Raw genomic sequence first — 27,030 nt, forward strand, 5'->3', positions numbered from 1 at the left:
AGGCCAAGAAGCAGTGACTGTCCCAAGGTCACCCAGTGAGCTTCATGGCCAAGTGGAAGATTCGAACCCTGGTCTCTCCCCAGTCCTAGTCTAGTGGCTCCCTCTCTCTTGCTTTCTTCTCTACGCTCCAGCCTCTCCCCCATCCCCTTACCTCTTTTATTTAACCTCCTCTCCACCCTGCTCCAGGCCGTGCGTTGGGCAGAGGGACGGGGGTCTTCCCAGGACCCCCAGGTAAATGACAGCACCAGGAATTGTGTACCCAAAGCCCATGCTTAGGAAGTAGCACCAGATTTAATGGCGATTCCTGCATTGCAGGGGGTTGGACTAGATGACCCTCGGGTCCCTTCCAGCTCTGCGGTTATCGGATTCCACGCACACAAGTCCCAGCTCTGTCGGAAAGTTGCCAGTCGCTTTTTTCCACCTGGCGGACTCTGAGGGCAGACTTCCGAAACGAATCAGCAGCAGACCAGAAATGGGTTTGTTGCAGTCTTTGGAAATCTCCGTGTCATCAAAAGAGACACACATTTCCCCAGGAAGTGAGTTGGCTTAGTAAGATCGAGTCAGCAGAGCACCCACTTCTCGGTGTGAGGCTCTGGCGAGTCACTACGAGTCAGAGGCAAGACTGGCACTTGAGGGTATAGGCCGGCATCATCTGTATCGCTCCCCCCCCCCAAGGAGCCTGGGTTTGGTCCTATAACAACAGTGCCTCTGAGCATGTGCGGTGCGGCCTGCGTGCTTCTGCAATGCAATGGCAAGGGTTGTCATGCAGAAGATACGGCTTCCAGGCGGTCTTGAGCCCCGGCATGCTCTGACTTTGCAAATGAATCCCCAGTGCTTGCAATGTGGTCCCGGGACCTTTGAGGAATCGTCCGGGGGGGGGATGCAAAGTTTAAAAGGGGGAGGTTTTGCTTCCGCCCCTTCAGTGTGGCTGCGCTCTGCTGGGACAGTTCTTCGGTTCCTTAGTCTTTTTGCCTACTTTGGCAGCGACCGTCTTTTCTGGGGGGAAGATGATGGTGGCATATTCGGTCTGGTCAGAAGCGAAGCGTTCGTGGGGGGCTCTCTGAGCGCTGTCTGCTCCCCGGAATTCCAGCACCCCATAATCCACGGTGAATACGCTCACAGCAGGAGGGCCTTCTTCCTTCAGGTACACCAAGAGAGGGAGGGTTAAAAAACAGGGCAGTTTTGAGATGGAAAGAAAGAAGATAAAAGTCCCGACCAGAGACAAATGGCTGATGAAGATGATGGACTACGCCAGAATGCCGAAATGGACCGGGAAAATCAGAAACCAGGAAGGGAAGAACTTTAAGAAGGAATGGGAATTTTTTTACAATGTATCTTGAAGAACACTGTAAATAACTAAAAACTTTGGCAGGGTTTGAATAGCGCTTGCAGTGTACTAGAAATCAGGGTAAAAATGGACTATTTATGAAAAATAGAGAAAATAAGAGAAGCAGTTGAAAAAAGGCGGAAAATGGTAACCATGGAAGGGCAGAGAGGAGTCAAAGCATTCAGGGAATCCTACATGTTGAGGCTTAATGTCTGAATTTAAATTGGTAACGTAAAACTTAATAAAAAAGATTTTACCAAATGAATGCCAGTTGTTTTTTGTTTTTTTAAGAAGCTATACAGTACAAAGGGAAACTATGGAACTCACTTCTGCAGTGACAGCCACCAACTTGGGTGGCCTCAAAGGACTAACCATATCCATTTATATACACCTAAGGGGGCCTGTTCATGTCTTTTTCAAAAACCAATGAAGTCACACCAAACTAAAGATAATTTGTCTTTCTTACTTTGACCCCTAGCTTTAAGACGGCTTTAAAAGAGGGTGAGACAAATTCACAGAGGAGAGGGCGATCGAAGGCCACAAGCCAGGATGGCTGTTCTCTGCCTCCCAATAGTTGGCAGGGGTGTTTCCGAATACCAGTTGGTTGAGGCTTCAGGAGGGGAGAGTTGCTCTTGTGTTCGAATCCTGAGTGTGAGTTTCCTACGGGCAATTGCTCAGCCACTGTGAGAACAGGACGCTGGACAAGACCGGCCTTTGGCTTGATCCAGTAGCCTCTTCCTGTGATCTTAATATGACAGATGCATGGATCATTAAATGGAGTCTCCACATTCAAAGGCAATGTATTTCTGAATAAGACTCCTTCCATGCACTGCTTGTCAGCTCTCGGGGCGGGGCGGGGGGGAGCCTCTGGCTGTGTGCTGCTAGAAAGAGGATGCTAGGCAGATGGGCAACTTGCATTTAAAAAGCTCCCCGCATGTAGAAAACCAGTACCGCAAGAAGCATGCTGGAATGTTTCTCCCTGATGCGCTAGTTGTCCACTTGCATGGAGTTTTAAAATGCCGGTTGGTGAGTAGACAAAAGAACACATCCCCCTCCTACGGTTTGAAATGGGGCTGCCCATTTTGGCCGCCTCAGGATTCTTGCCACCTGGTTCTGCAGCATGTGGAAACTAGGCCAAAATCATGTGGAAGAGAGTGATAGGCAGAGTTCACAAATTGCCCCAGCTGCGTCTGCAGGTACTTCCCTTTATAAACAGGAAAAAAACCCGCAGGCAGAAAATTAGGATATCAGGGAGGAAAAATTCTCGTTCTCCCTGATGTGAAAGTTTACTACACCTGCAAGGAGCTTTTTATGTGCGGAAGCATTCAGAGAGATAAACCCTCTCCTGTGCGCAGTCTGAAGTGGTACAGTCCAGAGACTTTGGTATACTAAGGAGGGTCATACCATTCTCGTCTGCCACTGGTTCTGGGGCATTCTATCACCCTAGGCAGACCTCAGCATTAGAAATGAGTTGGACTTGGGTGATCAGGGATGGAGGGGGCCTGATGAAATGCTTGGTTGAAATTCCTACCCACCTTCTGCACTAGTTGCCCAAAAATATTGTTATAGAATTCGAGGGTTAGTCTGGATGTCATCTAGGGGTCCCCTTAGGCAGGCGCCCTTCCTATTATACTGCTTCAGGTGTCTACTGAAAACATTTTTCTTTTGGCAAGCCAACCCAGGCACAAAATGTATTTGCTTATATTAGTTTGGGGGAGGGGTTGGTTTAATCTGTGTTTCAACGTTGATGATTCTACGTGGATTTGCTTGCCAGTTTTAGCTGCATTTTATCTTTCAAACTGCCGGTGGGAAGTTGTGTGGCTAAAAGCAACTTCAAAAATGTATCCTCTGAGCGCAGAAAAATGAGCATCTCAGGAAGATACGGGGCTCTTTTTCCGGACATGCTGGGTTTCCACATGCAGGTAAATGTAAGGCCCCTCTAGACATCCTTTTTATTGCACAGTCATGATGATTTGTGCTCAAGAGGCTATCAGGGGGGCCACAGTGCTAAGGTTACCAGAATTTTTTCAATGAATCCAGGGACACTTTTCAACTTCAATTGATTTTCTAAGGGGACTGATTTGTAAATCCAAGGACTGTCCCCAGGAGACGGGGACATGTGGTAACCACACAAAATCCCGCTTTCAATACTTGTTTCCACCAGCAAACATTTCAGGGCAGCCAGACTGCTTCATTTCCAATCTGTGCATATCCTGAAACTTCCTGCTTTTTAAACAATAAATGTTTAGGTTTATTTCTTGCTCCTCTTTTGCTAGCTACAGCGCCACTGCATAGCAACCACGGGTCCATATATTTGAGATGTAAGGTAAAGGTAACCCTGACCATTACGTCATGGGGGGGGGGAGATGCTTAACAACTTTGATTCTGCCCCCCCCCCCAAAAAAAACTCCCACTTTGTGAATGCAGCCAATGTGGAAGCATTGGGAAAGCATCGCAGAAACAAACTACAACAGGCAAAATTCAGGACTGAGGCATCATGCTCAGTTCTACATCATGCAGAACCAGAGGCAGAATTTGGCCTTTCAAATTTCAGCGGGGCCCTGTGCAAGCCCAAAATTCAGTGCGCCCCCCACCTCTCGCTTTCTGTTCTGCTCAATTCACTACATCATAGTTGCGGAGCCCCCTAAGCTTGATGCCCAGGGAGTGGCGAAGCTGCATGCTCCAGCACCAGGGGGTGGAGAGCAGGCAGGGGCATGGCTGGTGTGCGTCCCGGGGGCGTGGTGCACCGCCCATGGGGCGTGGCACGCAGCGCAGTGGGGGGGGTGCAGCGTGTGTCGGAGGGGGGCCATGATGGTACCCCTCCTCCCCAATGGTGCTGGGGGCAGTGTGCTTCAACCACCCGCCCTGCCCCCCATTCCTCTGCCAGTGCGCCCAGTGCAGTCTGTGGGTCAGGTGATTCCCGGTCGCGTTCGGTCCATGCTGAGGACTTGCCGCCACTGCCATGTCCGGGCTCGCGCTGCTGTATTCGGGGCGGTGGCTGACCACGTCCACCACCATCACCGACACCGGAATCTGCTACACAATATTTGACCTTGGCTTCCGTTTCGATATAGCATGCTTCCTGACGGAGACCTCGCCGTACTTGTGGTCCAACCTGGGCACTGGGCTGGCCATCTCATTGTCAGTGGTGGGTGCTGCCTGGGGCATTTACATTACTGGATCCAGTATCCTCGGCGGTGGTGTCAAAGCACCTACAGGGAACCAGGCAGAGGGCCTTCTCGGTAGTGGCACCCGCCCTGTGGAACGCCCTCCCACCAGATGTCAAACAGATAAACAACTACCAGACTTTTAGAAGACATCTGAAGGCAGCCCTATATAGGGAAGTTTTTAATGTTTGATGTCTAAACCACTGAGGCTCTTGGGCTTGCTGATCAGAAGGTCAGCAGTTCGAATCCCCGCAACGGAGTGAACTCCTGTTGCTCTGCCCCAGCTCCTGCCAACCTAGCAATCTGAAAGCATGCCAGTGCAAGTAGATAAATAGGTACTGCTGTGGCGGGAAGGTAAATGGCGTTTCTGTGCGCTCTGGTTTCTGTCATGGTGTCCTGTTGCACCAGAAGCAGTTTAGTCATACTGGCCACGTAATCCGGAAAACTGGACAAACGGCGGCTCCCTCAGCCTGAAAGCGAGAGGAGCGCCACAACCCCATAGTCGCCTTTGACTGGACTTAACTTTCCAGGGGTCCTTTACCTTTACCTATGATGATGATGGGAGCAGCCCAGAGTGTCTGGGGAAACCCAGCCAGATAATAATAATAATAATAATAATAATAATAATAATAATAATAATATATTATTTGTATCCCGCCCATCCAGCTGGGTTTACCCAGCCACTCTGGGCGGCTTCCAAGAAATATTAAAATACATTAAAATGCCATACATTAAAAACTTCCCTAAACCCTGCGAGAAGCAAAGCTACAGGGAACCAGGCAGAGGGCCTTCTCGGTAGTGGCACCCGCCCTGTGGAACGCCCTCCCACCAGATGTCAAAAATAAAAATAACTACCAGACCTTTAGAGGACATCTGAAGACAGCCCTGTTTAGGGAAGATTTTAATGGTTAATAGATTATTGTATTTTAATGTCTGTTCGAAGCCGCCCAGAGCATAGCTGCCAAGTTTTCCCTTTTCTCGCGAGGAAGCCTATTCAGCATAATGGAATTTCCCTTAAAAAAAGGGATAACTTGGCAGCTATGGCCCAGAGTGGCTGGAGAAACCCAGCCAGATGGGCGGGGTATAAATAAATTATTATTATTATTATTATTATTATTATTATTATTATTATTATTCCTCCTCCTCCTCCAAATTTGCCTCTGATGGAGCTACAACTCCCAGAGGGGTTTAACAATTAATCCCACATCCCAGGGAGCTCTGGGAATCGTCGCTCTGGGAGGGGAATAGCAACTCTTGGCACCCTTAACGAAGTGCATTTCCCAGGATCCTTTTGGTACTCAGCCAGGACTATGTAAAGTGGTATCATAGTGCTTTAAATGTCTGTGTCCAGATCAAACATGTTGCAGAATACCCAAACAACAGAACAGCTGCCTGGTGGGGCCCATATCTGTACATTGGGGGCCAAACAGGATGTGGTGTGAATTGCATCAGCCAAGTGCCAGAGTCAGAAGGGGCCGACAGCGAGAGAAGCTCTCTGAGCAAAAGGAAACTTACCAAGGGAGCATTTTCATCCTGCAGTTTTTCTTCCTCTGCAAAAGAATACAAGCCGTTAGAATTCATGCATTGAGCATGGGGCTACCTTTGAAGGTGACTCAGAAACTACAACTTATCCAGAATATGGCTGCCGGACTGGTGACTGGGAGCGGCTGCCAAGACCATATAACACCAGTCCAAAAAGAACTACACTGGCTCCCAGTACATTTCCGAGCACAGTTCAAAGTGTTGGTGCTGACCTTTAAAGCCCTAAATGGCCTCAGTCCAGTATACTCTGAAGGAGCGTCTCCACCCCCATCGTTCAGCCTGGACACTGAGGTCCAGCTCCAAGGGCCTTCTGGCGGTTCCCTCACTATGAGAAGTGAGGTTACAGGGAACCAGGCAGAGGGCCTTCTCGGTGGTGGCACCCGCCCTGTGAAACGCCCTCCCATCAGATGTCAAGGAAATAAACAACTCTCCTATCAGATGTCAAGGAGATAAACAACTATTTGACTTTTAGAAGACATCTGAAGGCAGCCCTGTTTAGGGAAGTTTTTAATACTTGATGTTTTATCATGTTTTTAGTACAGTGGTACCATCACCTCCTGGGGTGACGAAGAGTCGGACACGACTAAACAACAACCTCTAGTTACGGAATTAATTCGTTCCGGAGGTCTGTTTTTAACCTGAAACTGTTCTTAACTAGAGGCGTGCTTTCGCTAATAGGGCCTCTTCTTGCCACTGTGCCGCCGGCACACGATTTCCGCTCTCATCCTGGGGCAAAGTTCTCAACTCGAGGTAACTCTTCCAGGTTAGCGGCGTTTGTAACCTGAGGCATTTGTAACTCGAGGTACCACTGTATTCTGTTGGGAGCTGCTCAGAGTGGCTGGGGAAACCCAGCCAGATGGACGGGGTATAAATTATCATTATCATTATTATATAAGATGGCTGGGATAGAGGAAAGGGGGCCAAGCAGCTGAAATGCCCACCTTGCCTTCTCTGGATGAGGTTAAAGAGGTAGTAACACAAGATTGGGAGCACCAGAAACAGTCCAACTCCTCCGACGACAGCAAGGAGGATCTCCCCATGATCCTCCCTCTCCTCCGACGGTAGTCCAGGCTCTGTCTCCTCCGACGGTAGTCCAAGCTCCGTCGCCTCCAATGGTAGTCCAGGCTCGAGTTGTTTCTCTGAGGGTTTGAAGCAGAAAGGCAAAGTCACCGACTGGCTCCAAAATTTTGGGTCCATCCCAAGGCTAACGCAGCATAAAAGAATCATGCTTAGCACTTTTCCAAGAGTCATTGCAGAGAGTATGGGGCTGACTCTCACCCGCATAACAGGGACAGTCTGGGAGCAGCCTTGGTTCAAATAATATTAATATGATTTACTTCTGAGTCTACGTGACGGTGATCAGGCATGAGGTCAAGGCCACTAAAATAATTGCTCCAGTTTGCCATCAACCTGTCCGTGCTTTAAGATCACAATTTTGTTGATGCATTGATGGTCCATCTTTTCATGTCCTATATTTGTATTATATAGGATAAGCCTATAAACGGAGCCAGTTAATCAATCCTACTTGGAAGCTAGCAAGAATCTGCAGGTACACCTTCACTGAGCTATACACTTTGACCCCAAGGTCTCATTCCTGATCAGACACTGTCAGTTCAGACCCCCATGGGGAAATTGGGATGGCTCAATCTTTTAGTGTGGCAGCAGCTATCCTTTTGGAAATCCCTGACTATTGATATCAGGCAGACACCTTCATTGTACAATTTTCGGTAAAAACATTTTTGTTTAGGTAAGCCTAACCAGTGGTTTAAAAAGTTGCTTTGAGGTTTAATCTGTAGTTCTTTCAACTCTCAGATTATTGTTGCTAATTTTTCTTACCGATGATTTTATTGCTTCATCGTTTTCCCCCGTAATCCGCTTTGAGGTTTTCGCTTCTTACAATGAAGCGGGGTAAGAGTTTTGTTTGAAAAATAAATAAATGTTGTAGATTCCCCAACATGCGTCAGTTCTGCTCCTGCTCGTGATGAATCGCATTTGCCACTTTCTCACCCAACCGCACCCATCAACACCAGAACGACTTGTATCAAACCTGTTACTGTGAGGTTGGCCCTGTTGCTTTCTGTCAACTCCATCGAGGGCCGTATGAGGGCACAGAAGTAGGTCCCGCTATCGTTCATCTCCAAGTCCGAGATTTTAATTTCAAAGGTCGTCGCGTTCAGCTTGGTGGGGTTATACTTCCTTTTTCCGAGGTCCAGTAATTTTGGCTGCTTGTCATCACCCAGTTTGTACCAGTTAAGGGAATACTTTTGAATGGTCTCCGACAAGCGACAGGTGAACCTGGCTGTTGCTCCCATCGGTTTATCTAACTGCGATGGACGAAAGGTTGCTGGCGAAAAGAGACCAAAAGCAAAGCTTGGCTCAGTTTAATTGGTAGATCGGCCCAATAAAGCTTTCAAGGCAGCCTCCCCCAATACGGGGCTTGCAGCAGCTAGTTGGGCCCCATCTGCCATCAGCCTCTGGGCCAATGAACAAATGGCAAATATTCCCTGACCCTCCAAGTGTCCCTGTTTTCAAGGGACAATCCCAGATTTACAGAAGCCGTCCTGGTTTCTGATTTGGTCCTAGAATGTCCCGTTATTCCATGGAAAGTCCCTATTTTCATTAGATAAATTTTTGGAGGGCATGGAGTTATGCGGACCCCCTCCCCAAAGGAAATAAGGAACTATACAACCTTTAGAAGACATCTGAAGGCAGCCCTCTATAGGGAAGGGTTTTTTTAATGTGTTTTATTAAGTTTTTATATATGTTGGAGCATGAACTGGCAAGCCACTCCAGTATCCCTGCCAAGAAAACTCCATGGACAAAGACAATAGGCATATAAAAGTTATGACGCTGGAAGATGAGCCCCTCAGGTCGGAAGGCGTCCAACATGCTACTGAGGAAGAGCGGAGGACAAGTACAAGTAGATTCAGAGCTGATGAAGCGGCTGGGCCAAAGCCGAAAGGTCGCTCAGTTGCGGATATGCCTGGAAGCGAAAGGAAAGTCCGATGCTGTAAAGAAAAATATTGCATAGGAACCTGGAATGTAAGAACCATGGGTGGAGGTAAGCTGGATGTGGTCAAAAATGAGATGACAAGAATAAATATCGACATCCTGGGCATCAGTGAACTAAAATGATCGGGAATGGGCGAATTCAGTTCGGATGACCATCATATCTACTACTGTGGGCAAGAATCCTGTAAAAGAAATGGAGTGGCCCTCATACTCAACAAAAGAGTGGCAAAAGCTGTACTGGGATGCAATCTCATAATTGATAGAATGATCTCGATACGAATCCAAGGCAGCCCTTTAAACATCACAGTATTCCAAGTTTATGCATGAACTTCCGCTGCTGAAGAAACTGAAATTGACCAGTTCTATGAAGACTTACAACACCTTCTAGAAATGACACCAAAGAAGGATGTTCTTATCATTATAGGGGATTGGAATGCTAAAGTAGGGAGTCAAGAGATAAAAAGAACAACTGGCAAGTTTGGCCTTGGAGTTCAAAACTAAGCAGGGCAAAGGCTAATAAAGTTCTGTCAAGAGAACAAGCTGGTCATCACAAACACTCTTTTCCAACAACACAAGAGACGACTCTACACATGGACATCACCAGTTGGGCAGCATCGAAATAAGATTGATTATATTCTCTGCAGCCAAAGATGGAGAAGCTCTATACAGGCAACAAAGACAAGATCTGAGCTAACTGTGGCTCAGATCATCAGCTTCTTATAGCAAAAATTCAGCTTAAACTGAAGAAAGTAGGAAAAACCACTGGGCCAGTAAGACACAATCTAAATCAAATTCCACACAGTGGAAGTGAGGAACAGGTTTAAGGATTTAGATTTGGTGGACAGAGTGCCTGAATAACTATGGATGGAGGCTCGTAACATTATACAGGAGGCAGCAACGAAAACCATCCCAAGAAAAAGGAAATGCAAGAAAGCAAAATGGCTGTCCAACGAGGCCTTACAAATAGCGGGAAAGAGAAGGCAAGCAAAATGTGAGGGAGATAGTGAAAGATACAGGAAATTGAATGCAGATTTCCAAAAAGTAGCTAGGAGAGACAAGAGGGTTATGCTTAAAATTCTACAATGCAGGCTTAAGCTGTATGTGGACCGAGAACTCCCAGAAGTGCAACCTGGATTTCGAAGGGGCAGAGGAACCAGAGACCACATTGTAAACATGCGCTGGATTATGGAGAAAGTTAGAGAGTTCCAGAAAAACCATCTACTTCTGCTTCGTTGACTATGCAAAAGCATTTGACTCTGTCGACCACAGCAAACTATGGCAAGTTCTTAAAAAAATGGGAGTGCCTGATCACCTCATCTGTCTCCTGAGAAATCTCTATGTGGGACAAGAAGTTACAGTTAGAACTGGATGTAGAACAACTGATTGGTTCAAAATTGGGAGAGGAGTACAACAAGGTTGTATATTGTCTCCCTGCTTATTTAACTTATATGCAGAATTCATCATGCGAAAGGCTGGACTGGATGAATCCCAAACCAGAATTAAGATTGCCAGAAAAAATATCAGCAACCTCAGATATGCTGATGACACAACCTTGATGGCAGAAAGTGAGGAGGAATTAAAGAACCTTTTAATGAGGGTGAAAGAGGAGAGCGCAAAATATGGTCTGAAGCTCAACATCAAAAAAACTAAGATGATGGCCACTGGTCCCATCACCTCCTGGCAAAATAGAAGGGGAAGAAATGGAGGCAGTGAGAGATTTTACTTTCTTGGGTTCCATGATCACTGCAGATGGTGACAGCAGTCACAAAATTACCGTAAAAGACGCCTGCTTCTTGGGAGAAATGCAATGACAAACCTAGACAGCATCTTAAAAAGCAGAGACATCACCTTGCTGACAAAGGTCCGTATAGTTAAAGCTATTGTTTTCCCGGTAGTGATGTATGGAAGCGAGAGCTGGACCATAAAGAAGGCTGATCGCCGAAGAATTGATACTTTTGAATTATGGTGCTGGAGGAGACTCTTGAGAGTCCCATGGACTGCAAGAAAATCAAATCTCTTCATTCTTATGGAAATCAGCCCTGAGTGCTCACTGGAAGGACAGATCGTGAAGCTGAGGCTCCAATACTCTGGCCACCTCATGAGAAGAGAAGACTCCCTGGAAAAGACCCTGATGTTGGGAAAGATTGAGGGCACTAGGAGAAGGGGACGACAGAGGACGAGATGGTTGGCCAGTGTTCTCGAAGCTACGAACATGAGTTTGACCAAACTGTGGGAGGGAGTGGAAGACAGGAGTGTCTGGCATGCTATGGTCCATGGGGTCACAAAGAGTCGGACACGACTAAACGACTATACAACAACAACGTATGTTGGAAGCCACCCAGAGCGGCTGGGGCAACCCAGTCAGATGGGCGGGGTATAAATTATAAAATTATCAGAAGATTGGAAAACGTTTATTGAATATATGGAAAATAATTGTGTACAGCTGAAAACGCTGGCAGCATTAATATAAACTCAATAATGTAAATAAGTTTTGATGGATGTAATAACGCAAAACTGATTGGTATAGTTTTGGTAAAATAGGCAGGGATATAAGATATGTAAGATGAACCACGGAAAGAGAAGAAGGGAAGTCGCTGGTATCTTAAGTATGTAAATGTTTATCTAAAATTTTAAAACAGAAAAATCATATTAAAATATTGTTGTTGTTGTTATGAAATAGAACGTCCCTATTTTCATCAGAGGGTATTTATTTCCACTTTGGCAACAATTAATATTATAGACGTTTATGCAATTATTCAAGAATAGAGGAAAGGTTTCCCCACCTCTCTCATAACAACGGAACTCGTGGGCTTCCCATGAAGGTGGAGGCTGGGAGATTCAGGACAGGTAAAAGGAAGTCCTTCTTCCCACAGCGCAGAGTTAAACTGCGGAACTCACTGCCTAGTTTCCATGCCGCACTGAGACTGAGAGTTAAGTTTTTTTACATTAGTTCCCTCTGTAACAACGGCCCTGTTAAGTTGGACACCCCCCCCCTTCATATCGGCACACAGAGAGTCTTTAGAGCTCAAGGATAAGTCTTCGGGCACACAGCAAATATATTTCCTAGGTAGAACTTGTAATCAAGCATTACAAATAAAGAACGTAAATGAGGATAACACAGCATAAAACCTTACAAAATATTTGCATTGGAAATTTAAAATATTGTTTATAGAAGCGGAGCTAAGAAACCCTGATTAAATTTGGATACTCCAGTTCTGAGCTCCACACTTTAAGAAGGATATTTACAAGCTGGAAGATTGTAGAGGAGGGGACTAAGATGGTAAAGGGTCCTGGTTGGCCATCTGGAGGTTGACCACCTGCATTTTGTGGCTGTTAAATTATGCTGAGAGTAGTGGCAGCAGGAGCATCATGGAGCAAGGAGTTCCGCAGGATGATTTTGCACTGTGGCGAACCACCCCCTACCTTGAGTACATGAATTTTCTACTATTCTTTTTCCTCTGTTAATTGAGCACATAATAACGACCTTTTTGGTTCAGATCAGAGGCCCATGCGGTCTGACATCTGCCTTCCTTGGTGAACAACCAGACCCCCCTGGGAAGCCCTACAGTTTCTCCCCAAACAACCGGCATCCAGAGCATAGACTTCGAAGCCATCATGAGTTATCCATAGACCTGCCTCAGTCTCCCCTGAGAATTCGCCTCCTGCCCATTCCTTGGGAGTTAAAGCAACAGAAGCCTCATTCGGATGAGCACACCGGTTACATACCAGACTGCTGGGTGAGAAGAGCAGACCGGCAGAAAAGTAGCAATAAGATCATTCCAGCCAACTCCATCTGATGAAGGCTCTCCATTGTCTCCTCCCAAAGGCTGGTTGGGGCTGCTTAGAAATCACACCCCGGTCCCAGGATTCAAGCTGCTCTGAGGCAAGAGCATCAGCGGGCCGCTTCCCGGCCCACCATCCCTGCAGAGTTGGCCCTCGTTGTGCCACCGTTGTTCCGGCAGCCACCTGACGGCGCCAGGAGCAGAACTGAACTGTCCCCATCGCTGCCTGCCGCAGAACCCCAGAGCTCCCCCTCCCACCCTTTTTTTCCCTCCCTCCCTCCTACCATGGCAGGTTTCACATGCTCGGCGAGGTTTAAAGGAAACGTCAGCGCGCCAAGCACAAAAGGATTTGATGCACGAGACCACAACAAAAAGGCAGCAGAGTGGGGTGAGAGAAAAGACATCCTCCCGCACATTTCGAACCCCACGCAATTTTTTGTTTGTTTGCAAACTGCTGCATTGCCAGAAAGTGACGCCACGAGAGAGGAAGCAGCCTCTCACTGGGACTCAAGAGTCAGATAGGAAAGCAGTAACAAGAAGACACATTTTCCCTCTTGCCATTCCTTCGTCACCAAAAGCTACCAAGCTGTTGGGCTGCAGGAGGCAAGATGGAAGTAGATAATTTGTAAACGATGTACAGGATGGCAGGCCCAAACGTGTCCACTTCTCCAGGGCCTCCCTTCTGGAATGGACTAATTCAAATTAACAAATTCACTGAGGTAGTTCACAAATCTCTGAATTACACCTATTATTTCCAGGCACAACTGGGCGCTTTCCTCTGCCCCAGCTGCAACAAAACATGTCTCTCCCGTATCAGCCTCTACAGCCACATCAGGCGCTGCAAGCTTCCAACAGTTTGACGTCAGCCCCAAAGGCGCCCTCTTCCACTGTCTCCTGAGACAGATGCATGCCAACAAACCATGCCAAACATTTCCGGGAGATCTGAACATGCATTAAGCTCCTTCTGCAGTGAAAGTTTGGGTGGTTTTTTAAAAATTCAATTCCCTTTTAATTTCAATCCAATGGTTTTTCTATATAGGGCTATTGTTGCACCTAACGTATGTGATTGATTGTGGCCATTGTGCATTTGTTTCTCATGTGGGAAGGGGTGTTAACGTTCCGCTGTTGTGTTTTACTTATTTTCATGTTTTTATCCTGTTTTCTACTCTGTGAACCGCCTGACGTCTCATGATGAAGGAAAGTATATAATAAATAAAATTACCTTTCAGGGAAGTGAATAGCTGTTTTTATAGGCTAGGGTAAAGGGCACTGTGGATAAATTAATGCACCAAGGGATAGGTGGGCCAGAAAGGTTTGGGAACGGCTGGCTTGTATCAACAGCTATGATCCATGATGACAGCTGAATGGGAACCCCCCCCCCCAAAATACAGTTTACCACATAACACACCCACTCCGAACATTCTGCTGATAAAAATCCTCCCTCCCTCCTCCACCTCAAAGCCCCATGCTTGCCAGGTTTGGGAATGCTACAGTGTTTTTTTAAAAATGATGGGGGTGTTTTTCCCCTCCAGCACGCAGTGTGCACCCCCCCTTCATTCTCTCACACGCAGCGTCTCATCAAAGCACCACATAACGCATGACACCACACAACAGGCATCCCCAAACTGCGGCCCTCCAGATGTTTTGGCCTACAACTCCCATGATCCCTAGCTAATAGGAGCAGTGGTCAGGGAAGATGGGAATTGTAGTCCAAAACATCAGGAGGGCCAAAGTTTGGGGATGCCTGCCACACAATTTCAAACGTTGTTCTGTTCAGGAAGGAAATGGCTACCAGGGGGGGGGGAGCTTGTGACACGAGTGAGGGCAGCCATAACCCCGAAAGCGTGAGCTCACGTACTCAGCAGCCCCTCTGCCTGAGTGATAATCTACCTGAGTGCCAGGCAGGTAGCCATTCCAGAAGCAGTAGCAAACCTAGATCAAGACAGAAGGGTGTGATTAACTTGGCTGGGAAACAGAGACATGTAAATGTCTCTTTTGCATCACTTGATGGGTGTATAGTGGAGGTCAAGGGAAGGATGGGGGCAAGCCCTGATGCTCAAGGTTTCTGTCGCCAGGCCCTCCCAATTTGTGATGTATGCATGATGTAATTTTAGGGGTGTTGTGGGTATCTTTGTAAAACTGATAAATGTGGGAGCCATCCTTTGTTCTGGGCTCCTTGCTGCTTCTCCCATGTGGTGGGGTGCAACTCGTTGCAACAGTCTCTGGAATAAAGACCAGGCCTACAGGCTGCTGTTTTGCTCCTATTTCCTTGGCTGCTGCCTTTGGTAATCCAAGTGAGCCCAGGAATTTCCCTATAACAGTAAGAAGGCAGGACTCCAGCTCTCATGCCCAGGGCTGGATTTTGGTTTGATGAGGCCCTAAGCTACCGAAGGTAGTCTTTCTACGTCCAGCTGTCTTTTGTCAACACCAAATGGTCACTGTTTTTGTGTGTTGAATATATGCTATATGGTAATTGATGGACCTCATAGTTATCTCAAGCCATTTGCACATATGTATATTATCAAAGTAACTGTTGGACTGAAATACAATTAAGAAGAAGTATATTAATAGTGATGTATGGAAGTGAGAGCTGGACCATAAAGAAGGCTGATCGCCGAAGAATTGATGCTTTTGAATTATGGTGCTGGAGGAGACCCTTGAGAGTCCCATGGACTGCAAGAAGATCAAACCTATCCATTCTGAAGGAAATCAGCCCTGAGTGCTCACTGGAAGGACAGATTGTGAAGCTGAGGCTCCAATACTTTGGCCACCTCATGAGAAGAGAAGACTCCCTGGAAAAGACCCTAATGTTGGGAAAGATTGAGGGCACAAGGAGAAGGGGACGACAGAGGACGAGATGGTTGGACAGTGTTCTCGAAGCTACGAACATGAGTTTGACCAAACTGCGGGAGGCAGTATAAGACAGGAGTGCCTGGCGTGCTCTGGTCCATGGGGTCACGAAGAGTCGGACATGACTAAACGACTAAACAACATCAACAACAATATTAATAGTGAAATACAATTAAGAAGTATATAACAGTCCATGCAGAATGTAGGCACCCTATATATAGAAACAGGGCCATCTTAAGCGTAACTGGCGCCCTGGCACCGTGGTGCGAAGAGCCCTCTGGCGCCCCCCCACCCCGTTTCCCAGCGCAGCTGTTTGGCGGGCGCCGCACGGCTGCCACGGGCACAGCAGCACAGCGCCCCCCCCGGCGGCCCGGCGGCCTGGCGCATTGCGCCACCCAGCCTTGCCTTAGAGCCGGCCCTGTATAGAAAGGAGCACACCAGTGATATTTGAGGGAGCAGGCGGGGTCCATGACTTACATCAGAAGAGCCTACACAACACAAAACACTGTTGCTGGATGTAGGTTGTATTTTATTTGGTTTTTATCTTATATTTTCGAAATGTACACCCAGTATTTTTTTCCTTTACTGGGGGGGGGGGGCAAGAGAGTGGAGCCCTAAGCTAGAGCTTGTTTAGCTTATACATAAATCCTGTGTCATAGACTCCTTCCCAATGCAGCCTTCCACTGCAGGAGCTGCTTCCGTGGCCCCTGTCCACAGGCTGCACAAAATTGGGGCGCCCCGGGACGGAGGCAGAGAAAGTGTGGCTGTCCCGCTTAAAATGGGGCACCTGGAAGGTATGTGACCGGATGCTCTGGCTTTCGCAGGCCAAGGCCCCCGCTCCGGCACCCTGTCTCCCTTTCTCTTTTCCAAACAAAATCTGTTCGTTCAGCAAGAAAAAGCTAACGGCGCATTTGACAGGAAATGATTCATAGCCTTCACCCTACGCATCTAATGATTTCTCAGAAATTAGGAGAATTTGCATAATGCTCCGGTACTAATGGCATCAAGAGATGTTTACACTCTCGCATCAGAACTGCTGACACTTTTGTTTGGCTTAAAACCGCCCCGTCAAAAAAAAAAAAAAAGGAAAAGGAAAAAACGGTGGGGTGGGGAGAACATTTTCAGAAAGCATCTGCAAATTCATCCACAACTTCAAAATAAATTTAAAAAATCCATGCACACGAAAGCTGATATCCAGAAAAAACTTAGTTGGTCTCCAAGGTGATCCTGGACTTTTTATTTTTTATTTTTTTATTTATTTCGACTGCATCAGACCAACATGGCTACCTATCTGAATCCACATCTTCAGTTATCCTTGCTGCAATTAAGAACAGCAAACATTCAAGGTGTATAAGGAGAGGTTTGCCGGGTGCCATCATTATATATCTTTAGGTGCCAGGCATAGAGCTTTCCTCTATAAGCATGTCTTTGGCCTTTAACTAACTGTGGCCTTTTAGAAGTGGGCGAGATGTTTTTTGGTGTATTTCGTCTTCCTCTTGGTTTTAACAGCAAGACTGGGAAATGTCTGTCTGCTTGGCTGTGAGTCACTTTGGGTTGCCCTGGGCTAGACAAAGCAATGATCAAATTTAATAAATAAAAAAAACAAGAAGAACCTGCTGGTCCAGTCCAAAGCCCTAGCCTAGTGGGAACGTGCAATCAGAATCCAAGTCCAAGAGCCCTCTCTCCTCCTGCTGTTTCCAGCAGCTGGTATTCAGAAGCATTGCTCCACAGTGGGAGACAGAGCAGAGACATCATATCCAATAGTCTGAATGCAGTGGGGCCAACTTGAATAAATTATTATTATTATTATTATTATTATTATTATTATTATTATTATTACTACTACTACTACTACTACTACTAGTTGTTCCCGGCCACACGTTGCTGTGGCTCAGAAAGAGAAAGCAATCATTCCCCCAGAAAAGCATGTGTGTTCTGTTAAATCCCCCCACCCCGCCCCGACCCATTCATCCTCCCCAAAGGCATGGCCCTCCTCCACTCAGTGCCCCCGTTCCTCTCCCCAGCCCCGTTCCTCACCCCAGACGTCACGACACCTCTCTCTCTGGTCCCCTCACTGTGTGACATCATCTTCCTCCCGTGTGATGGCACCCGACACCCCGACCCCTCTCTCTCTTCCATCCGCACACCCCATGTGCATCTTGGGAAGGGCCTGCCCTGTTCCCCTGGCTGGGCAATGCCATGTTGTTGTGATGTCACAGTCTGTAGCCAATGGTAGCAGCCGAGGCATCCTCAGCTGTGCTGCTTTGACATCCAGCAGATGGTGATGTTTTTCTGAAAAAGAAAGGTTTTACCTGTCACAGGTGAGGCATCTATATAATCTAGGTATATAAAAACACTTTTGTACGGCGTGGCAACGTTGTGTCAAATTTTCAAAGCAATAGGTTAAGCACTTTCGGAGATTATCTATTTTGAACAAGGTTATCTTTACATTTTTATTTATATAGATGATTATTATTATTATTATTAATAAGGGCCCCTGACCATCAGGTCCAGTCGTGTCCGACTCTGAGGTTGCGGCGCTCATCTCGCTCTATAGGCCGAGGGAGCTGGCGTTTGTCTGCAGACAGCTTCCGGATCATGTGGCCAGCATGACAAAGCTGCTGGCGAACCAGAGCAGCGCATGGAAACGCTGTTTACCTTCCCGCCGGAGCGGTCCCTATTTATCTACTTGCATTTTGATGTGCTTTCGAACTGCTAGGTGGGCAGGAGCTGGGACCGAGCAATGGGAGCTCACCCTGTCGCGGGGATTCGAACCGCCGACCTTCTGATCAGCAAGCCCTAGACTCTGTGGTTTAACCCACAGCGCCACCTGGGTCCCATTATTATTTATATACCACCCTATACCCGGGGGTCTCAGGGTGGTTCACAGAATAAAATCAAAATAACAACAACCCAATAGCCCCCCCATGAGAAAACCCACATTTTAAAAGGGAACAGGGTGTCCATCAGATCAATCAAAGGCCTGGTTAAAAAGGAACGCCAGGCAAACTTCCCTGAGGAGAGCATTCCACAGACGGCGAGCCACTGCAGAAAAGGCCCTGTTCTTGTGTTGTCACCCTCCGGACTGCTTGACGAGGGGGGATATGAAGAAGGGCCTCAGAAGATGATCTCAGGGTCCGGGTAGGTTCATGCGGAAAGTGGTGGTCCTTGAGGTATCGCCATCCTGAGCCATTTAAGGCTTTATAGGTCAAAAACGACACTTTGAATTGGGCCCGGAAATTAATCGGTAGCCAGTGCAGTCAGACCTGGATCGGTGGAATATGCTCAAACCGTCTTGCTCCAGTGAGCAACCTGGCTGCTGAATTCTGCACCAGATGAAGTTTCTGAACCGTCTTCCCTACATATAACAAACTGCAGTAATCTAACCTTGAGGTTAGGCTACCTCTGTCCAGATGAGTGCACAGCTGGGCTATTAGCCAAAGCTGATGGAAGGCACTTGGGGCCACTGAGGCCGCCTGAGCCTCGAGCGACAGCAAAGGATACAGGAGGGCCCCCAAGCTATGAACCCGCTCCTTCAGAGGAAACGTAACCCCACCAAGAGCAGGCAATCTCCCACCCAACCGATCTAGGGAACCACTAAGAGTGCCTCAGTCTTATCTGGATTGATTTTGGGGGGGCAGGTGAGCCCCACATAAGCACTCAGTTTGTATGGCAATGTTAAGCAACTTTGGTCAGGGGCCTTGGCCCCCTCAAATATTTTATTTGGGGGGGCAGCAAAGGGACCTCGGCCCCTAGTATTTGGTCCCTATGTCTGAAGGCAGCCCTGTATCAGGAGGTTTTGGCAGTGTGGTGTTCTGTTGTGTTTTTGTATATTCAGTTGGGTGGGGCACAAAAATAAATCACCATCGTTGTCTCCATGAATTTGTGCAATCCTCTTTTAAAAACATCCAAGTGGTAGCCAGCACTGGCTCCTGCGCGAGGGGGTTCCATAGGTTATCTATGCGCTGCATGTAGAACTTCGCCCCTGTGTAGAAGGACTTTCTTTATCCGTCCTGAATCTTCCAACATTCAACTTCATTGGCCAGACGCTTTTAAAAAATCTTAGAATCATAGAGTTGGAAGAGACCACAAGGGCCATCCAGTCCAACCCCCTGCCAAGCAGGAAACACCATCAAAGCATTCTTGACATATGGCTGTCAAGCCTCCGCTTAAAGAACTCCAAAGAAGGAGACTCCACCACACTCCTTGGCAGCAAATTCCAGTGTCGAACAGCTCTTACTGTCAGGAAGTTCTTCCTAATGTTTAGGTGGAATCTTCTTTCTTGAAGTTTGAATCCATTGCTCTGTGTCTGCTTCTCTGGAGCAGCAGAAAGCAATCTTTCTCCCTCCTCCATATGACATCCTTTCATATATTTGAACATGGATAATCTTAATCTTCTACAATATTGGCGTCCATTTGGTTCTTGTGTGTTACTGAGTTTGGAGATATTCTCTATTTCCAGATTCTCAAGTAGATGAAGAAGTCGCTGTCTTAGATGCATTATTTATCATTGTTATTTTAGTTCGCTGACTATTAAATGGGGATAAAATTGAACCCCACATTGAAGGCTCCGTGAGGCTGAAGAACACTCCCCCACGCAACGCCCCCTGGAAACATCCATCCAAGTAGGACCTGAACCCAACAAATCTGTAATGTAGAGATGCCCATCTTCTGTTACTTCAAAACTGCTCGTTTGCTTTATTTATATATCAGGGAGACATTGATCTAACTTGCCCAGGCACAAATGCAAGGGGCTTAGAATAGAATCATAGAATCCTAGAGTTGGAAGAGACCACAAGGGCCATCCAGTCCAACCCCCTGCCAAGCAGGAAACACCATCAAAGCATTCCTGACAGATGGCTGTCAAGCCTCTGCCTAAAGACCTCCAAAGAAGGAGACTCCACCACACTCCTTGGTAGCAAATTCCACTGCTGTTTCCATCTGAGGCTTTGTGAGAACTCAAAAATATCATGAAAGATCTTCTTACTTAGATCACAGCTGATAGCATCTATCTAGTCAGCATGGTGAAAGCTCATCTTTCCTCCCCCCCCCCTGACATTTAAAGTAAAAGGAAAGCAAAAATTATCTGTGAGGGGCTGAGTGTCTACAGAACATCTGTAAACTCGGTTGAGATTTCTGCCCCTGATAAAGGATGCTGTCTACCTGACTCTTTCCATAGAGCATTTAGGAGTGGGTGTGTCATCGCAAGAAGTCGTTTGCCACGCTGCCAGATCACTTATCTTCCTCGAATATTTTCCACCAAGGGCACACATTAGCTCACTAAAGACTCAAATTCAGGCCACAGCCATTTCAGGACTGAACTACAAGATCTCGAGCTGACAGTGTTTCTTATCAGGCTCTGCTCCTGCGGCTCGAATAGCAGCTCCAGCTGCAGACTTGTAACAGACATGGTCTCTGTTCCTTGAAATCATCCACTTGATTTCTGCATCTCAAGCTGCTGTTAAAAAGGCATATGGGCAAGCCATGATGGGATCATTTTTCTAGACATTTGGTTCTTCTAGGGGTGAGCAGACTTCGGACTTACAGGATCTACTTGCAGGTAGGTAGCCGTGTTAGTCTGACGCAGTCGAAATAAAAAAAATTAAAAAATTGTCCAGTAGCGCCTTAGAGACCTTAACAAACTTAGTCGGTCTCTAAGGGATCTACTTGGTATTTTACTAGAAGGCTGAGATCCACCAGGTACAAAATACACACACTTAGAACTTATGAATCCTGTTCCCAGGAATTTCTTTTGAGAGCCACACAGGGAATCCACTTTCATTTACATGAGCTTCCGTTGTTTCAGCAGTATAATTTAGGAGAATGGAATCATTTCGTTTTTGCTCTTATTGGGAGTCAAGAAACCTTGCCAATCTAGTGCAAATCACTCAAAGATGGAGATGCAACTTGAGTTTCTGCTCAAAATACCAATTTTGCCCAAAATGTTGATGCTGTGGAAACACCCCCCTGGGGTCCCTTTGGGCGACTATAATGTGCTGTGTGGGTGTGGGGGGGGGTCTTCTTTGAAAACTCTCCAGATGCTGCTGCTGCCCAGGCTGAGCTTTCTCATATTTATTTTTATTAGATATTTATTTATATCCCATAGCATTATTATTAGATATTTATTTATATCCCATAGCATTAAAACAATATCTCTCTCTCTATCTCTCTCTCTCTCTCTCTCTCCACACACACAATCTATTAAAACCATACAAATAATTATGATATAAAACAACATGGCTGACTTCTCGGAATGAAACTTTGGCATCCTCACAGAAAGGATCTGGAAAGGGATTGAAACTAAAATAGCAGGCGGTGAATCATAACGCGATTGCCTGCATTGAAAAGATGACTGCATGTGAGACAATACTAAGTACAGTACAGAGTCACAGAATGGTGGAGTTGAAAGGAAGCCATCTAGTCCAACCCCTCTGCAATGCAGGAATCGCAGCTAAAGCATCCCTGATGGGTGGCCATCCAACCTCTGCTTAAAAACCTCCAAGGAAGGAGAGCCCACCTTCTGAGAGAGTCCGTTCCACTGGCAATCAGCTCTCACTGTCAGAAAGTTCTCCTTAATATGTACAGTAGTTGGAATCACCTTTCCAGTAGTTTGAATCAATTGTTGAAGTTGCCTCGTCTCAAAAAGGATCTCGGAGAGCTGGAAAAGGCGAACAAAAGTTTAGCAAGGAGTACATTTGCACCATCCATTCAGAGTGTGCATCAAAAAGCACAGTTCTTCTCCCAAAGCATCCTGGGAACGGTTGCTTCCCCCCTCACAGTGCTATAATTCCCAGCACCATTAACAAACTATAGTTCCCGTGGTTCTTTGGGTTGTGTTTTAAATGAATGGTGTGGGTGTTTGGCTAAGAGAATTCCGGGTGTTGTCAGGTAGGGACCAAGAACAGGGTGACAATTGTAGTCACATAAGAAAATATGAGACTACAGAGTCCCCCCCCCTCCCTGTCTGCAGACTGAGTTTCCCAGTTATCTCTGAAGCTATGACTCTCTCTTGTTCCAGTAATAATAGTAATAATAATAGTAATAATTTATTATTTATACCCTGTCCATCTGGCTGGGCTTCCCCAGCCACTCTGGGCGGCTTCCAACAAAATATTAAAATACAGAAATCCATCAAACACTAAAAGCTTCGCTAAACAACAGCAAAAACAACAGAGGGTCTTGTGGGACCCTAAAGACTAATAAATGTATCAGGACATAAGCTTTTATGGACTTCATCAGAGGCATGAAATGAAATTTTAGACAGCAGGTGCGTAGAGAAGAATTTTACAAGATGAGAGATGAACTAACGTGAGATGGAAAAATTAAATCATTGATAAGCAAAGCTTAAACTGTAGCAGATTGGAATTTACCCAGCATTGGTCACATGACTGCTAAGATAGCAAAGATGGCATTGGTAAGCTAATGAACATGTGCCATGCGATAAACATCATTTATATCTGTTTAACTGATGGCATTGAACTTCTAGTTCCAGGTACATCAACAGCTGATCGCCGAAGAATTGATGCTTTTGAATTATGGTGCTGGAGGAGACCCTTGAGAGTCCCATGGACTGCAAGAAGATCAAACCTATCCATTCTGAAGGAAATCAGCCCTGAATGCTCACTGGAAGGACAGATCGTGAAGCTGAGGCTGCAATACTTTGGCCACCTCGAGAAGAGAAGACTCCCTGGAAAAGACCCTGATGTTGGGAAAGATGGAGGGCACTAGGAGAAGGGGACGACAGAGGACGAGATGGTTGGACAGTGTCCTCGAAGCTACGAACATGAGTTTGACCAAACTGCGGGAGGCAGTGGAAGACAGGAGTGCCTGGCGTGCTATGGTCCATGGGGTCACGAAGAGTCGGACATGACTAAACAACTAAACAACAACACATCAACAGCAGCTGCCGACAGGAGACATCCTGCAGCTAAATTGCATACACACCATACATTTAAAACTCATGTTCACCGCCCTGCCCCGAGTAAAGAGTCCTTGGAACTGTTGTTTGCCCCCTCATGGTGCTACAATTCCCAGCATGCTGAACAAACTACAGTTCCCAGGATTCTTTGCAGAAAGCCATGCACTTTTGGTGTATGCTGCAGATGTGTTGCAGAGTGATCCAGGAGATAAAATTGCTACGTTTAAGTTTTTTCCTCTGGCATTGGCGCAACAAGTTATGGGTGCAGACTGTGTTTTGCTGTGCTGATGGGTTCCAGAAGCTGAGCAGAGTGCTGGAGATCAGCTGTGAGATGCTGGAGTGTTTGCTATGAATGAGTGGAGGAGTAGCTGTGCCGAAATGCCAGAGGAGGACGAGGAGGACCTGGAGAGTCTCTGTGCCTGGGCAGCGACGTTACAGCAGCCAGCCGTAGTGATTTACGAGCCGGGTAGCTGTGATGGATCAGCCTTGCAGCGGCAAGAGAAGCTGGAAGAGAGTTTTGGGAACACTGCTACATGCTTAAGTTTTTTCCTCCTCTGGTGCCGGCGCAACAAAAATATTCTTTTATCAAAGCAAAGGGTGGCAGAGCATTTGATATCGCTTTACATATCAACCTTACCAGATGGTTGAAATGGGAATCAAAGAGACCATCGCAGGGGGGAAAGGCGCCCACTCTGAATCACGCCGGGTGGGTGCTGAGCACAGGAGACACCAGAGGGCATCCCCTGCCATTTCCTCCCTAGGAGAGAGAAGAGGCCAGCAGCCCCTCCTATTCACCAAGAGGTGGCAGATCCAGCTTTCAGACAGCAACAGGGGATGTATTCATTGGAAGCCGGATTAAATGCTCCTGTGGATCTTGCTGCCCGAGGCGGTCGCCTCACCTTCCCTCATGGGTGGGTCAGTCCCAGCTGTATCCAACACAGGGCTGAACAGATTGATCCATCAATATTTCTCCTTGCACAATGGACCAATTGTCACCCTCCCCTTCCCCCACGCACCTCCTAAAGATGTTCTAGGGGAGAATTCTCCAAACCCTCCAGAGAAGATTTGGGGGTGGTGGGGGAAGCGCAGAGGGGTCAGAGGAGAGGGGGACATCCTCCTTCTGTGAGCTAGCACAAAACTGCAGCTGAATACTAAGTTTTGTGACTGGCTGGGATGTGTCCTTGAGCTCTGATCGTGCCTAACTGAAAGGAAGCAGGTTGGACACCCCAAAACTTTTGCAGGTGCAAACTATGTTGATAGCGAGACCACATCACTGTGAGCCTAAATCATCAAAAAGGCAATATAAAAAGGGTGTCTGGAGGAGCCCCAAGTTTAAATGTAAACAAGTACAGTGACCGTTCTTTACAGAGGAATGTGTTCCAGTAGCACCTTAGAGGCCAACTAAGTTTGTCATTAGTATGAGCTTTTGTGTGCATGCACACTTCTTCACATAGTGTGCATGCACATGAAAGCTCATACCAATGACAAACTACTGGAAGGAATTTTTTTATTTTGTTTCGACTACGTCAGACCAACACGGCTACCTACCTGTGTAACTAGAGGAATGTGTGATAACACAAGCTTTCAAGCTTTTAATATTTTGACTAACATCTATTGTGGGAAGATTGTCTTGATTCAGCTCGAAACATACAGTATCTCCTGAGAAGTTCCCATTCAGAAGCTTCACACTTATTTCCTTTGCTGAATGGCAGCTTTCAGATCAGCAGCAGAATTTCCCAGGAGACGGAAACAGTCAAATGTTGCACTTTCGTATGTCAAATTTCTGTCCATTTATGACATTGCACAGGCTGACCCGCGTGTCCTCTCGAGGCAGCTGACCAGCATCAATGGCAGATGGGGTGGTGTAGTCTGGTGGCAAGAGCCTTGGAATTGGACCAGACATGCAGGTTCAAATCCCTTCTGAAACATGAAGCTCACTGGCCAGTTACTGTCTCTGTCAGGCTAAGGTTGTCAGGATAAAATGGAACTGCGTGCACTGCCTTCAGCTCCTTGGAGAAAGAGTGGTATATAAATGTAAAAAATAAATTATCACATTGGTGAATGAAGCCCTGTTGATGGTGTTGATGGTGTGTTGCCTGAGCAGAGGGTGGGACAGATGCTGTTATCAGTTTTTAGAATATCTTATACAAGTATACCACTTAAGACCATAGTTTCTAAGTGGTGAAGGTATGTTTCAGGATTGGATTATCCAGATGTGTGTCTCTATTGGTTCATAGCTGCCAAGTTTTCCCTTTTCTCGCGAGGAAGCCTATTCAGCATAAGGGAAAATCCCTTTAAAAAAGGGATAACTTGATAGCTATGTATTGGTTGCCCTGTTGCTGGTGACGATTATGAAGGACCACCTTTAGTGACTACAAGGCCTTTACGGTTCCCTATTTTTGGCGTCAGAGGTCAGCCTCCATGTCTCACTGACTTCTGGGGGTTTCTTGGTCAAGGAACCCCATAATCTATGACAACCCTTTTCACATGCTTGGGGCGGGATAGCTTTGGGGATCGTCTTCCAAAGCAACTACTCTATTCTGAACTTAAAAATGGAAAGTGTAATGCCGGTGGTCAAGAAGAGAGGCATAAAGGCTGTCTCAAGGCAAATCTTTAAAAATGTAGTATAAACACCGACAACTGGGAAACACTGGCCTGCAAGTGCTCCAGTTGGAGAACAGCCTTTACCAAAGGTGTCATGGGCTTTGAAGACACTCGAACTAAGAACGCAAGGGAGAAATGTGCTAAGAGGAAGGCACGCTTGGCAAATCCACACCATGATCAACTCCCGCCTGGAAATCAATATCCCCACTGTGGAAGGACGTGTGGATCCAGAATTGGCCTCCACAGTCACTTACGGACCCATTGTTAAAACTCTGTTTATGGGAGACAATCTTACTCGGCTACGAGGGATCGCCAAAGAAGCAGCAGCAGCTTTGGGGAAGAAATACCCTCAACTGAGTAGCATCTAGGACGGGTGGACCAAGGTTCTACTCTGATGTAAAGCAGGTTCCTCTGCTCACTATTGTTTTGCCGGTGGTGCGGCACGTAGGATCAGCATTAGAAGTAGGCGGCACTGTTGGGTCACCTGCCATAAGAAGAGCCTGCTGGATCAAACCAAGGGACCGTCCAACATCCTGTTCTCACAGTCGCACGGCTCTGCAGTTTCTTATTTCTATGACGCAAAGGTCAGAGGAGTCGTCCGCCAGAGAGACGCCGAAGTGTCTTGGCGCGGCACTTCTCTGCTCCCATAGAAAACGAGAGCCCTGGTTTCTGCATAGAGGTGGCTAAAAGTATTTCCCTCGCCCACCCTTTCGCCATGGATTTTTAAAAGAAAATCCCACTCCAAGGGCCGCTCTACATGTGTCTTTAGCTCTGTGGTGCAGGAAGCGGAAGTGGCGTGACGTCAAGGTTTACTGTAGAGCTGACCGT

At 46.8% G+C, this 27,030-nt stretch overlaps 1 protein-coding gene across 2 annotated transcripts; it reads right to left on the bottom strand.

Moving 5' to 3' along the window:
• On the bottom strand, positions 1–26,966 carry PDCD1 (programmed cell death 1). 2 transcript variants are annotated; one of them, XM_060274269.1, is made up of 8 exons: positions 26,687–26,966; positions 25,147–25,607; positions 22,198–22,338; positions 17,718–17,972; positions 8,084–8,380; positions 6,978–7,175; positions 6,010–6,044; positions 1–1,138 (listed from the first exon to the last, which is right to left on the bottom strand). In XM_060274269.1, exons 5-8 carry the CDS (start codon positions 8,346–8,348, stop codon positions 920–922), a joined length of 717 nt encoding a protein of 238 aa, XP_060130252.1. In that variant the 5' UTR covers positions 8,349–8,380; positions 17,718–17,972; positions 22,198–22,338; positions 25,147–25,607; positions 26,687–26,966; the 3' UTR covers positions 1–919. The 2 variants fall into 2 exon arrangements, with proteins under 2 accessions (XP_060130252.1, XP_060130253.1); XM_060274270.1 differs by having other exon boundaries at positions 25,147–26,966.
• Positions 26,967–27,030: the final 64 nt, after the last annotated feature.

Source organism: Zootoca vivipara, chromosome 5, assembly GCF_963506605.1.
Source record: "Zootoca vivipara chromosome 5, rZooViv1.1, whole genome shotgun sequence".
NCBI classification, from domain to species: domain Eukaryota; kingdom Metazoa; phylum Chordata; class Lepidosauria; order Squamata; family Lacertidae; genus Zootoca; species Zootoca vivipara.